The following is a 14,700-nucleotide window of genomic DNA, read 5'->3' as shown; positions in this document are numbered from 1 at the left end:
ACATTCAAAAAGAGAAACCACCAGCTGCACCACACATGGTTCTGGTGCCAAAAGAAAGAGAGAAACGAGGGAAAAGAGAAGAAAGAGGAAGTGACCGACATCTAACTCATAGTGCTGTGAGTGAGCAGAAAAAACTAAACAGCTGCCAGAAAAAATAAGAAGCAAAGAGCGTGAGAGGAAAAAAGGATGGAAGCTTGAAATAGTTAAGGACCCTGAAGCTAATCCACTTATCCATGAAAGTATCACCATTACTGTAGTAACATCTTTGCTGACAAGTATATCTGTGTAAATGTATCTGTGTGTGTGTGTGTGTGTGTAATTACTTGGGATAGAGCTGAACGAGAGAGTGTAGCAGAGAAAGTGAGGCTCCCTCCCTCTCCGCTCTCTATAGTTAGTGTCACTGACAGCTCCACCCTGAGCTCCACACAATGGCTCTATTCCTGGATACACTCCACTGTGTGTGTGTGTGTGTGTGTGTGTGTGTGTTAATGGGCAGGAGGCTCCTGTCTGTTCCCCAACCACTTGCGGTAATAATACCGCCATGCTATAAATGTTAAAGGGATAGTTTTGATTTTTTTAAGTGGGGTTGTATGAGGTACTAAACCAGGGTCAGTGTACTACCTCCTCCCAGGTCGAGGCGGCGGAGACGGGTGTCTGACGGCTACAACTTTTACTAATGCTACTATAGTCCTACTTATTCTAGTAGCAATACTACAACTAATACTACTACTACTATATTTCTATTAAAACCAATATTGTGCTACGATCAACACTACTAAAACGACTGCTACGACTACAGCTGCTGCTACTACTACTTCAATTACTACTACTATTACTACTACAGTATTATCATTGCTGCTACTATGACTAAAACGTCTACAACTACTACTAGTACTACCACTACTACTACTACTACACTACAACGACAACAAAGACATTAATAACTAATACTACTACTATACTTCTATTAATACTAGTGCTACTATTGCAGTACTGCGGCTACAAGCACCAATACCACTACTATTATACAACTACTGCTACATGTATATAACCACTATAACTGGTACTACTACTACTACTATTATGCTATTACGACCAGTATTATGCTTATCTCAATAATATTATCACTAGTGCTAATACTACTGTTACTACAATAAAAAATGAAATGAATAATACTACTTAAACCACTACAGCTATCACTATACCTTACTAATATACCAATATTACTACTGCTAGGTTAATCACTTTACTAATACTACTTATTTGACTACTGCTTTAAGTATTACTAAAACTGTACGACTATGATTGATGGTGCGACTACTTGAAGTGCAGAACAAACAAACATGCAGACCTTTGGTTGTATGTTTTATCTGCAGCCGTATGTGTGTTACTGTACATGTTCACGTGTGTGTGTGTGTGTGTGTGAAAGGACCCACATTAATCTTGCCTCCCTTGTCAGAGCTCAGACATCAAAGCATGACCAGACCTGCTCTCCTGCACACATGAATGCACACACACACACACACACACACTCACAGTAGTTCACTCTGTGTTCCTCTCTGACTGGTGGTGTTTGATCAGCTATATTGACTTGATGATTCGATCACAGAGTTCAGTCAGCACACACACACACACACACACACACACACACACACACACGTGTGAGCGATAAGAGGATGAATGGAGAGAGAAATATGAAGGAGAGGAGCTGCCAAAGACCTGAAGTCTTTGAGAATGAAGAAATATTGTGTTTGTTTTCATTACAGTAATAACTCAATCTTTTTTTATTGTATTTTCTATGAGTGAATGTTGTTGTTTTGTCTACTCGTTCTTTTTTGTCCATGTAAAGGTCTCCACGACAGGTATATGAATATAAAAGTGATTGGCTTGTGTCTGTGGTGATGTTGTTAATAATTAGTGTATTCCACAAAAACAGGTCTTGATGGGGCAATGGGAGACAAAACAATTAGCTACCAATTTGGTAATGGTCACACCTGTGATGCTTCTAATAATCGATTGTTTTACAGGAAAACTAAAGCAGGTATGGTAGGTCTGTTTAGCTGTGGTGAGGGTTTAATCTCTGGCAACCTTTGTTTTCTCTTCCAAATAAATTTGACGAACAGACTCTGATCCTGTCTGACTGTCTGACTGCTTAAGCTTGTGGTGCCGTCTGACTTATTTTTAACACTGTTGACACGTTCTGAGAATCTCGCCATTATTATAAGTATAATGTCTCTATAACTCATAGAATCTATGAGCTTTAGTTCTAATAAATCATACTTAAGCAAAGTGGTACCAGCCAGATGAAGATGTGGGCGATGGAGCCAGACTGAGAAGTGAAAACGATGACAGAATGATGAGGAAATGAAGCTGGCGTGACATGTCGAGGGACAGAATGTATTGACTGCTAAGTCAACGCTCAGGGGAATCCCTGTTGCTAAGAAAAAAAGAAGCAACCAACCAAAAAAAGCTGTGAGGAGGCAAGTGTTCTGTCACATTATCCGTCAAACACACTCGAATGTGACACGTAATTAACGCAGCAAGTGCGTCCTCAGATTTACGTGTCATTAGTAAAGAAACTGATCTAGCAGCCGCTCGGCAGCTCGCAGGTGTGAATGCATGAATGTGAAGCAAAGTGTTCCTGGAAACATGTTTAACGTCTCTTTATCAGGTTAGACGGGGGCAGTTTGTAGAGGTGAATAGGTAATCAATCACTCTGCAGCAGTGTGGAGTATGAAAGGCTGACGACAGCCCGTAATTACAGTACTCACAGGAAGCAGCTGTTTGCGTTTCCTGCCGGGACGACCCACTCTGCGCTTGGTGCGGGGGCTCGCCAGTGTCCCCTCCTCCGGGCTGTCGTGGTCTGCCCCGTCTTCATTCTGGACAATTACAGGGAGGCAACATCAAACGACTGCATGAAGTTTTAATTGGTGTGAGCGGTGATTCAAAGAGACGCGGGGAAGAAACACTCTGGATGGGAAAACAGGATGACATGAGTGAAGGGAAGCACACAATAGCTCGGGTATCTGCAGCTTTCATGAAGCCAAATGTAACACTTTTTATGAACTTTTCACAAGGAAACAAAAAGTTTTATTAAAGACCATTTTAAAAACAAACTACTTTAAGAAAAAGAAGAAGAGATCTCAAAACGCAGCCAAGTTCTGATCGAACAAAGCCGTTCTCGAGCTATACATGTTTGCAATATGAAAGACAAAACCAGTAAATTATGTTTCCAGCTGTGTTTAGGAAACCAAACAGGATACATGTTGTACTACAGAACTTACAAACTAAGAATTTACAAAGTCAAAAAGTCTTGCCTATCGTCGACTGATCGTCCAATCATTGGCCGTGATACATGTTGTTATCGTTTTGCTGTTGTTTCAGAATAATGGACGGCCTGTTTGTTGAGTGTAGTGAGGTGCACAGATCAATGGACAGAGAGACACGGTTTCAGCCGGCTTGCTTTTCAGGGTTGTAAATAGAACTTAATTCCATTTTCCTCCATTGTAGAGAGAGAGAGAGAAAGAGAGAAAGAGAGAGAGAGAGAGAGAGAGAGAGAGAGAGAGAGAGAGAGAAAAGCATGTTGCAAACAGCTGTTTCTGCGTGCCTCTCCCAGCTGATTTTAGACATTCGTTCCTAAATTCAATAAATATCTGGTGCTATATTTTTACGCGAGTGCTCCGATTAATAAATGTAATATCTGATTTTGAAGCAGAAGCCTTATGTTGTTTGTTGATTCGACTCAGATCAAATTGTTGTGAGCTTTTTCCATCTGCCCTCTGCAGTCACGCTTCAGCAATCATTAAAGTGGTGTTCATTTGTGAACATTATCTTGCTAAACAAAAAGTATCATAATGATATCTTAATGAGCACTTAATGCAAAAGAACCAATCTAAAGATAGGAGTTTGTTTGGTCCACTATCAGTGACAACAAGGTACCAAAATATCCACTCAGATCTGAGTCTTTTTTTTCTCAGAGCTGTAAATCTACTCTCTCCAACACATTAGTAATCTTTGGGTAGATGCAGCCCCCTCCCCCCCAATAATTCCCTCACTTTCTATTTTTACTTAGGCTCCGGGCAAGATCTGAGTAGCAGGTCTGTGCTCAGTTTCTATTGGCCACAGGAGCAGACATGTAAGAGCTGAAGAAAATGAGCAACACCTGTTGCATCTTCACATAAAGCAGTTAAAACATTGATTCAGTGAGACGTTACTTTAAGAGTATTGTGTTCTAGCCTGTAGGCAGGGATTAGTCAGCCACAGTGATTTTAAATATGGGCCTTTTGCTATTCATATTTAGGTTCTCTCTATCTCTCTCTCTCTCTCTCTATAAGTTTAGACGACTTGTCTCCTTCACTGCGTTATGTTGTCTGTAGGATACTCTGCTGAGCAGCCTTCACTCTTTTGTTGTGTTTACAGAGAAGTTTAGTTTGATAACAAAGCTCTATTTCTGACTCTCTTTTCTGCTGAAATCATTAAGACCTGTCTCTCTCTCTCTCTCTGTCTCTCTCTCCTCTGCTGGACCCTCTGTTGCGATGACAGTGGAGTGGTTGCTAAGGTGCAGTAAACTGCTTAGCAACCGTCTCCGATGGGTTGCCGTGCTGACTAAACATTTTGATGTCACTTCCCTGACGATCAGCACGGCAACCAGCTAGAACGGGATAATGGGCCCCGCGCCTCGCCTGCCAGGTGAAAGTACTTCAAGTAAAGAGAAGAATGAGTACAATTAGGTCAAATATAAACCGATAGAGCAATGACACCAATACCCAACACACACAAATGCATAAACACTGGCCAATCTGTCCATCTTTGGTCTATTTCTGTCTCCCTGCAGGTTATTTTAGGCCACTGCAGTTGCTAAGCAACCAGACTGCCAACCAGGCGGGTAGAGGAGGATCCTCATCAGCAGCAGACAGCGTGTCCTCTTTCCTTCTTCCTGATCCCTACAGTACGTCCTCTCTCTCTCTGTGTCTCCTGTTTCCTGCGTCTCTCTCTTTACTGTGTCACTTTGAATCTTTTACTCACGTAATCGTGACACGATGAAGCCGTCTACACATTTTTCCTAGATTCACATTGAAACGCATTCATAGCACAGCAGGTGTTTTCTTTTACGCAACCCTAGCGTTAAAATAATCTGTATTTATTTACACGTACGTGCATTTACACGCTGACATTTTCAAATTCACACCATGATGGACTGAAAATTGCACAACAAATTGACAAATCCTAAACCGGACCACTAATAGTCAACAACATGGCGACAACTACATCTTTTAATGACACGGTTGCTTATACAGATCCTCCGTCACATCTTGTTTACCATCTTCATATTCCCTTTGTAGTTCAAACCGTACAGAGTTCAACATAAAGGTTTTTTGTTCGTCAGAAGTCTACTTGCTCAAAGTCAATTTTCACTTGCTTCTATACAAATAGTTTCATTTATTAGCGGTTATCAACAACTAAGATTAAATTTAATTGTCATGTTTAATGAATCTGTAGTTTCTATCTTGTAGTGCCCCCCCCCCCCCAACTAAACTCCTGGTCTCAGAATAATTGAGAAGCTGGCTTCGGCTTCAGCTCGTAAACTTTTACACGTCCCCGAGGTGGATCGGCAGTACATGTACATGTGCCAAGGCATTAGAGAGGAAAGTAGACCTTGCTTATCTGCGATCAGTGCACTAAGTGAAAAGAGTTATAAATTATAAAAATATATGAGCTGAAATAAGGGTCAATGCCGTTTTTGAGAGCTTATAATTTCAATGCCTGCTATGAGTGTAAACAACCCTCTGCAGCAGAAAAGCACAATGTTTTTCGTGACATTGATGTAATAAATGCATATTAAGGTATTAATGTCTGAAGTCTGAATTTTGGACCTGCTGATCCTTTGTGTGACCTCACCCCCGATATCATTTGTGCATAGATTTTATTTAAACATTCTCAATTTGTTTCTCCATCTTTAAATCTTTTCTACACGTTGGGAAACACGACTACAGGCTCCGACATTATTTCTGAACATCACATAGAAATGTCTTTCTGTCTTCAACATATGAGCAGCAGCTTCTGTCACGTGCAGCGGACTGTAACTGCACTCAAACTTCGCACTTCTATCTCCTGCCAGGTTTTCTGTGACTCTCTCGGATTTCTCTAAAGTTGTTTTTTTTTGTCAGGAAGTTAAAAAGCACAACAAACTCTATAAGGGAAACGTTGTTCCTGTTGGCTCTCTGCCAGCGTGTGAATGTGGAAGTAAAGTGAGTAAGACGGCTCTTTATAGAGCAGCGCTATAGAATGAACTTCAAACTTCTCACAGATTTACGAGGGCGGCCCTGGGCTCTGGGGGGAGCAAATGAAAGGAGCCATTTTTCACTTTGTGTACGTCTGACTGTGTGTTAATGTGTGTGTGTGTGTGTGTGTGTGTGTGCTCATTTGTGTAAGAAAAGACTGTTTGAGAGTCGAAACCCTGCGCTCGTCTCACCTGCATGAGGTCGGGTGAGTGTGCGGAATGCAGAAAGGCCTGAAGTCAATGTAAATAAATAACTGTAAGTTTAATTATTACACACACACACACAGAATGTTGCCTGCCAGATTTTATGTGTGTGTTGGCTAAAAAAAGCTCTCAACTGAAAGCTAAAGTAGTAGTGGTGGTAATGATAGCTGTAGTAAAAGTGCTGGGTGGCTGTAATAATATCTAGAGCTGCCGTAGTAGTGATTTGATAATATGTATAACAGAAGCAGCAATAATAACATTAAAAGGAGTAATGGTAGCAGTCCATTACATTAGTAGTCGTGCTAGTACTACTGCTTGTATAGCTGTAGTAGTAGTAGTGATACATTATGTCCCGCTGTGTATCAACAATCATTCATCTCACTGACTCACCACGTCAGTGGTGACGTCGTTCTCTGGAGTCTCCGGCGGTTCGGCGGCGGTGGGGCTGTTGGACGGCATGGCTGAGAGCAGCTCAGTGGAACCACGTTTAGAAAGGTAGTCAAAGGCAGCCAATCAAAACATGGGACAGTCCCTCAGAAGCACCAGGTGCAGCTTCATTCAATCTGTCAGCCTGTCTGTCCAACGATCACTCACTCACTCAGTCCTACAGAAAGAGAGAGGAAACACACACAGCATGAGGGGACATACAGTAAGGGGACAGAAAGAAAGCAATCTCAGTATGTGGCGGACATCTTTCTTTTTTTCTTTCACACACACACACACACACACACACACACACACACACACACACACACACACACACACACACACACACACACACACAGGTGGTCTCAAAGGAATCTGCTGGAATCAGGGCAGCTTTCAACATGGCGTCAGTGTGTTTGATTGATGTGGCCGGATAAAACTGCTCCGTTACATTACTGAACAAAATGGCTTCGTTAGTAAATTTTTCCCTCAAACAGGACACAGATCTGTTTTTTAATGACGGTATAAACAAGTAAAAATCACAAGTTTATTTTTTATTTTTTATCTTGATTTGGGCAGTCTGGTAATCATACTGTATCTGACTGTTTAGGGCAAAGCAACCCCCTATTTTAAACATTCTAAGGGTGAAACTGAAGGTTTTTTGTGTCTTTTTTATTGCCTTTTTTGACATCAGACAGTAGAGACAGACAGGGAACATATGGAGAGAGAAGGGGGGGGCATGCAACAAAGGTCCTTAGGTGTTATTTAAGGGTACCAGGATCCACTTCAACACGTCTACTGCTTTTTTTCTAATTAATTGTTTTATGAAAAAACAAGTTCTGTGAATCTAAGGTGACGGCTTAATAATGCTTGTTTTGTTTGACTAACAGCGATTTGGGCTTTTTTTTTTTGGCATGAATATAATTGATATTCATTTTCTGTCGTTTGAATAAACCGTCACATCTGAATTACGTCACTCCATTTTGACAGTTGCCATGACGCCTACATATGGTTGTTGGAGCTCGTATTCAGAGGGCGGGGGGGGGGGGTCATGTGTGACCTTGTACTCATCTTGGCTCTCTTTTGTCTCAGCACTCGTTATTTGTCATACGTAAGTTAATAAGTGACAGAACTATTGAGCAGGCCCAAAAGACATTCATGCTGTTTTTCGTCAAAGACAGCACGGACACATTAGTAGGAAAAGGTTTTGACTGTAAAACCCTGATTGTGATCTGCTTGGATTTGTTGTTGTTTTTTGGCAGATTGTAAACTCTTGAGACCGTTAAAGGGCGTTTACCAACGAATGGCAAACACACTTCAACAAAACGTGCCCATATCTGGCTCTGAGGCTTGTATCTGTTCACAGTTGAAGTCTTTAAGAAAAATGAAGCTGAGGAGCCGACCGGCAAAGCCCAACGGTACATAGAAGGTGGAGCCAAACAAAGATGGCGCTTCACTTCTTGGTCAAATTCAATACTGCTGCTCTGCTGTGAGTCTGAGTTTGCATGCAAACTGCCAAAAAAGACAAGCAGATTTAAAGATAGCCGATTAAAGTGTTCTGATAGACCAAAATAACTTGTTTTTTTACTTTAGGGTATCAAAACGTGCGTCATTATACACAAGCTGAGAGCATTTAAAGACACAGTCACGTCTGTTTAAATGCTAACAATGTTTCCAGTTTGTTTGTGGCCTGTTCTACTGTTACTGTCTAATAACGCAGCATCAAGCAGAAGTACTGTAACTATGCAGGGCCGGGTAAAACCACTTGGGGGCCCCGGGGCAGAGTGTTTCTGTGGGGCCGGTTCCTCCCACTCTCTTTGCCTTGAGTAAGTATCTCGTTACCTCTAAGTAGCCATTAGGTACCGAACACAGAGCAGACTGCACATGGCAGCTCATTATAGGACAAGAAACCAACCAGTACCCCTGACTGGGACATACGGTCCTGCTGCAGCTTTGTGGTGTGTTCAGTTTAGAAATATGCACCATTAACATCAGCTGAAACAATAAAGGTCTTAATAATTGATTTTGAAACATTTTTTCTCAAGATAAGATAAGAAATAAACAACCTGCAAATTTGCAACTGGTCAAATTACCACAAACTAACTGCGACAGTCTTTATAGGTTCAATCATTCAAATAAAGCACTGATATAAATCAGTGGTTGCATTATTTATATTTTAATGGACACCTGCTATCCACATTTACTATAGCATTGTGATTTTGGGGCTGTCATATAATTTTACAAAATTGAATTAAATGAATTTGACTTATTTTTCCATGGCCATAGCTCAGCTGCACATGACCATATATATATATATATATATATTAGTGCTGGGCAAGTTAACGCGTTAATTTCATTAATTAACGCCGACAATTATTTTATTGCGCGTTAACGCATTTTTTAAATTTATTATAATTTCTTTTTTTTTTAGAAAGACAAGAGACAATACATAGACATAACAACAAGAGGATGACAAGAACAGTGGGATAAAAGCCAGCAAACATCCTATAGTCAGACTGTCTCATGTTTATCGTTTTGTATTAGAGATATGATGTCCCTTCAGGGTTGCCGTAGAGAAAAGACGACTTCCGCTTCTGGTTGAGGGGGGGGGGTCAGAAATAAAGAGAGAAGCTGCACCAGCTGTTGCAGACTAGTGGACATCGCTGCGGTAAAGTCAGCAGACACTCAGATCTCCGTGGTCAACTCAGCAGACACTTACATGTTAGTGCACCTATATGCTGAAATTCACGGTAAACGCATTTAAACGGCACGGATCGGGAGCGAGCGAAGGACTTTGAAAGTTAGCGGAAACATTAACGTGAGACAACATCCGGTTTCTTCAGACAAACATCCGGTTTTCAGAATAAGATGCAAACAAAGTATGAACTATACTCACATTAAGTATAAAACATGCTACCTGCATCTCGTGAACCAAATGTTATTGCCCTTTTGTTCATATAGCAGTACTTTTAAAATAAAAGTGCGCAATACACTACTTTTGAATTAATTATTGAACTTTGCCATAACAATGCGATTAATCGCAATTAATCGCAAAAAATCCATGCGATTAAATATTTTAATCGTTGCCCAGCACTAATATATATATATATATATATATATATATTTATATAAAACACCAGACACGATGGCATTTATCAAAGTAGCCTGGCCTCCATGAAACTTGTTTACTTCTGCGTGAGCATGTCGGGTGTGAGGTTTTTGTGACCGTATTTTTGCCGGTCACTTCAAGAGTGCGATTTGTTCAGATACTGAACACAATGTGAACTCAAAAGGAGCTTAAAATACTGTGTGTGTGTGTGTGTGTGTGTGTCTAAAAGGAAATTGGATCTCAGCAGTGATTTGGATTTGAGCACAGTGTGAGTGCAGCCAACATGTCTGGATCTCCTCAAGACGTATCGTACAGTGTGCCACTCCTCACGCTGTGTGGCCTTACATCACCTACTGGTGGGACGGCAGGCAGCCGGCCAGCGTTACCAGCGGAAAGACAGGGGTGGAAACTTTACAGAAATGTACAGTACCCACCCTACAGGGGGCTGCCTGCACGAGCTCTGCATATATATAGGTCACCCACACACCTTTCACTCCTATAGCAAGTCTTCACACTGATTTGAATAGTTTCTGTCTTCATGCAGCAGTGGTTTGACTTCTTAGACCATCTTTAAAGGCCCAAGCAGAAGCCTGTACTGGTGAGAGGAGAAATGGTTGCGCAGAGAAAAAGCTTCAGAGGTTTTTCAAGGTAATGAGAGCTAGGCAGTGACACGACAGGAAAGTAGGTGATGTGTCTTCACAATAAAAGCATCAGATTTATCATTTTCTTTTTCTTATTTATTCAATTTAAATAGCTTTGAATCTGTTTTCTTTCTTGTATGCTGCTGTAATAGATTCTCCTCCCCTGAAGATCAATAAAGTCAACTCTCTTAACAGAGCTGGGTATTTACTTTCTAAAAGGTAATCGTATTCCAATTATGGTCATTATCATTTCAGATATTCAGGTTTTTTGTACTTCAAAGCAACACATTCTTAGAGGCTGGTATCTCTTACTTTTCACATTTTTCAAAGAAATCCAAGTGGTCCATAGTCAGGATCTAAAAAATGAAAGGTCATCTGAGGCCATGAGTCCTATCCCCGCAGCACGTCTTTCCCCAACCTTCAGAATTAAGTCTCTAAAACGTTGAATTATAGAGATTTGTCAGTTTATTTATTCAGCTATGTTTTCTGAAAGTCGTAGGTCCCCAATCCTGGTTCAAAACCTTCTCCACATTGCCAGGAATACAATTATCATAGGGAAATACTGACTCCTTTAATTATCTATTTATTTATTTATTGTTGGCCTTAAAGAGGTGAAATTGAATGGGATCAGCTAAATCAATACCCACAATAGGTTTTGTTGATTGTATAATGTAAACTCCACACAGGTTGCTAAATTCCCCCAAAACATACAGAGGACATGACTTAAATTATCTCAAAAACAAGTGATCACAACATATTAGAGCTGAAACAATTGATGGATTATCTATTTGACAGAAAATGAATAGGCAAATATTTGTTAATGATGAATTGTTTAAGCCATTTCTTTAAATATCCACAGATTCACTAGTTTCAGAATGTACATATTTTCTGTGACAGTTAATTGAACACTTTGGGGTTAAGGTGTTGTGGTCAGATACAATAAGACATTATTGTATTATTGACATAATAAGACCTCACTTTGGACTTTTGGACATTGTGACAGCTATTTCTCACAAATTTCAGACAGTTTATAGACCAAAATATAACCAATCAATAAAATAAACTTAAATTGTGAACCGATATCATTGAAACCTGACATATTTATCAATCACGTTTCCAATATCTTTGTATTTAACTGATTACATCTTTGATAACAGTACAGGCAGAGACGTGTTTACCGCAGTGTATTCCGACACTTTTAATTTAAAGTCTACACCGGAAGTGTCGGACTTCTCCTGCTAGCTTGACGGAGCCCAGCTTTATGACAATTAATATTGGGAGCGACCTCACGCGGCCTTTACCGGACAGCCTCACAAAAACTGCGTATAATCCCGGCGGGGGTGTGCGCGGGGCGAGCAGCCGGTGACCGACACGTGACTAAGTCTGTAATGACCGTAAGCCGTTACTGGGTCAGGTAAAAAACACACGGGGGCGCGTTTCAGACCGAACGCACTCGTTAACCTCAGCAGGCGCGCGCCCGCCCGCCCTCTCGCTCGCTCTCCGCGGAGGCGACGGTTCCGCGCGCTGATGTGTCTGTCTGCATCTGGTGGAAGAAGAGGACAGTGCGCTCCGGTTTAACGTTACCTTCTAGTATCGGGCGGGGGGGGACCGGGAGGCCACCGAACAACGTTCAACACACACTCGTAATATAACGCTTGTCCGGTGGCCGTGATTTCCCTCCCACCGTACAAAAGAACTCACCAAGTTCACCAGCCCCGTGAACGAACCGCTCCATTTTCACGCGCACATCATCTGCTAAAACAGAACCAACGGTTTGGCTCCGGAGCGTGCGATGACTTTGGGAGATAACTGCAACGTTAGCTTAACTTAAAGGCTGCAACGGCTGCCGGTGTGCGTTCACGAGCTAAAATGTAACGTTTATATTTACCGTGTCGTCCGTCCCTCAGGTACACGGACCCTGACGGTCGTCGCTCTCTCTCCTCTCGTTCACTCACGATATCTCTCTCTCTCTCTCTCTCTCTCTCTCTCTCTCTTACACTCTCTCTCTCTCTCTCTCTCTCTCTCTCTCTCTGTCTCTCTCTCTCTCTCCCTCCTCGCGCTCTAATGAGTCTTCTCTCTGCTGCTGGCTCGCGCTCCCCCCCCTGCTTCTCGCTCTCTCTCTCTCTCTCTCTCTCTCTCGCTCTCGCTCTATCACGAGCCGCAGAGGCTGCCGTACCGGAGAGAAAGGTTTCTGCGGGGTCCTAAAGTTTACCCAACTATTCCGCTCAGCATACACACGAACACACTTCACCAGGTGATGACACGTGTAGACGTGCAACTAGCTTAACTAGCTAGCTCTATAAAACAGCTATTTAGTGACATCATTGTAAGAAATTGATGAGTCAGTAAATAATGTAATATTAATTTAAATGTTGTTGAATCCTTACCACGAAACACTACATTTACTCAGACAGCACAACCCTTGTTGAGTACAGCTAAATAAATATATTTGTTTAGTTTAATGTATCTTTGAAAAAATGCGGTTTGAATTATAGGACTAGACATTTAACGTGAAGTAGGTTAAGTATTCACAATATCGGAAAGAAAGTGGCTGCTTCAACCTGTCACAGGAGCTGCTTTAATGTTAAAGCTGTATGCACTACTAGGAGTACAACATATACTGAAATAACACGATTCTAGATGGATGCTTGCATGTATTCATTAACCTTATGTTTTCCCACCGAAGGAGGTCATTAAGAGGGTGTGAGGTGTTTTTCGTGTTTGTGCAGCATCCTCTTATCAACCACCACCACCTCTAATGGTTCCAAGGGGGTTACCAGAACTGATCCCGCTGCACCAGCAAAATTGTGCTTGCAACAACAGACTGGTCAAATATCTCCAACATGTTGTCGCAAACATTAAAAGGACCAGAGTTTCCTCAGGAAGTAGAGTCTGCTCTGTCCTTTCCTGTAAACAGATTTACAGTCCAGTCTGTTATCAACTGGACTCTGAGATACTTGTACTTGTCCACCGCCTCCACCTTATTATAGAGTCGGTGGTTCCCTCTGCACCTCCCAGTGAAGCCGACCACCACGTCCCCCCGTATTCCCATCCCCGTCCACATTTAATACACCCAACAACTGCTGAGTCAAACTGTAACGGTCACACACATCAAAGTTACTCTTGACTTGTCATTATTTCAGCTGATATGTATAACTGGCGTAGATTATGAAAGGAATTTGTGTTTAAACTAATTACGACAGAAAGTTGAGACACACATTGGGTCTTTGGTTTATTGCCCCACGGCGCTGGTTTGCCAACCTTTCTTTGACAGGTGACCTTTCTAAATTGAACCAATATTTACTCACCGTGTCACAGCTTGCAAATGTCTGAGTTTCGAGCAGACTGACGTTCCGTTCTTACATTTGTCTTTTTTTGAGTGGTTTTTAGAGAACTGAAAACGTCAAACTTTTCCAGCTCTAACAATACAGAAAACTAGGACACGAGAAAAGTCTGAAAAAGAACCATAGCCTGTGCAGCAAATACAGATTATTTGAATCATCTCCTGATTCTAAAATAGTTGGGAACCAATATGTTAGAATGAGTTTGGAATAAATTGTAGTTTTTGATGTAGTTGATGCACAAAGATGTTCATTTCATTTATACAGCCCAATATCACAAATTTGCCTCAGGGGGCTTTTCAATCTGTACAGAATACGACACCCTCTGACCTTTTCGACCCTTGCTTTGAATAAAAGAAAAAACTCCCCAAAACATGTTCTTTTGTCGTGTCTTCTCTGGGTTATCAGTCTCCACTTACAGCCCACAAGTGAGAGCCAGACGTTTACCCTGTTTTTGTTGTTTGGCGGGTTGGTGTCTTCTGGTCGAACATCTTTTTTTTAGGTTCCTCAACAGGTGAAGCTGAAGCGTGCTGCAACAAGTTGAAACCAGCTCTCTTGTACTTCTTCTACTCTTGTATTCAAGGAAAAGATAAGAAAAGCATTGAATGTCGCATGAGCGGATTAGACAGACTGAAGGCACGTGGGAAAATCTTAAAAGAGTAATTCACAAAGTATTGTGAAAATCTTTCTGTTAACAAC

The 14,700-nt window shown here is 41.4% G+C and overlaps 1 protein-coding gene across 11 annotated transcripts in view; it reads right to left on the bottom strand.

Annotated features, from left to right (window-relative positions):
• LOC142941668 (DNA (cytosine-5)-methyltransferase 3A-like) overlaps positions 1-12,731 on the bottom strand; it is a 43,146-nt gene extending 30,415 nt beyond the window's left edge. For 8 of the 11 annotated variants that reach the window (XM_076083665.1, XM_076083667.1, XM_076083668.1 and 5 more), the window contains exons 1-3: positions 12,549-12,730; positions 6,875-7,088; positions 2,772-2,879 (exon numbers count right to left, since the gene is read on the bottom strand). In XM_076083665.1, the coding sequence (XP_075939780.1) occupies positions 2,772-2,879; positions 6,875-6,943 (177 nt within the window). In that variant the 5' untranslated portion in view covers positions 6,944-7,088; positions 12,549-12,730. Of the gene's footprint in view, positions 1-2,771; positions 2,880-6,874; positions 7,089-12,361; positions 12,529-12,548 lie in introns of those variants that run through there. The other 3 variants (XM_076083670.1, XM_076083666.1, XM_076083675.1) reach the window with 3 other exon arrangements.
• Positions 12,732-14,700: the final 1,969 nt, after the last annotated feature.

Source organism: Anarhichas minor, unplaced genomic scaffold (genome assembly GCF_050575085.1).
Source record: "Anarhichas minor isolate MPS153535 unplaced genomic scaffold, ASM5057508v1 ptg000136l, whole genome shotgun sequence".
NCBI classification, from domain to species: domain Eukaryota; kingdom Metazoa; phylum Chordata; class Actinopteri; order Perciformes; family Anarhichadidae; genus Anarhichas; species Anarhichas minor.
The sequence above is the reverse complement of the archived record's forward strand: the minus strand, read 5'-3'. Positions and strand labels throughout refer to the sequence as shown.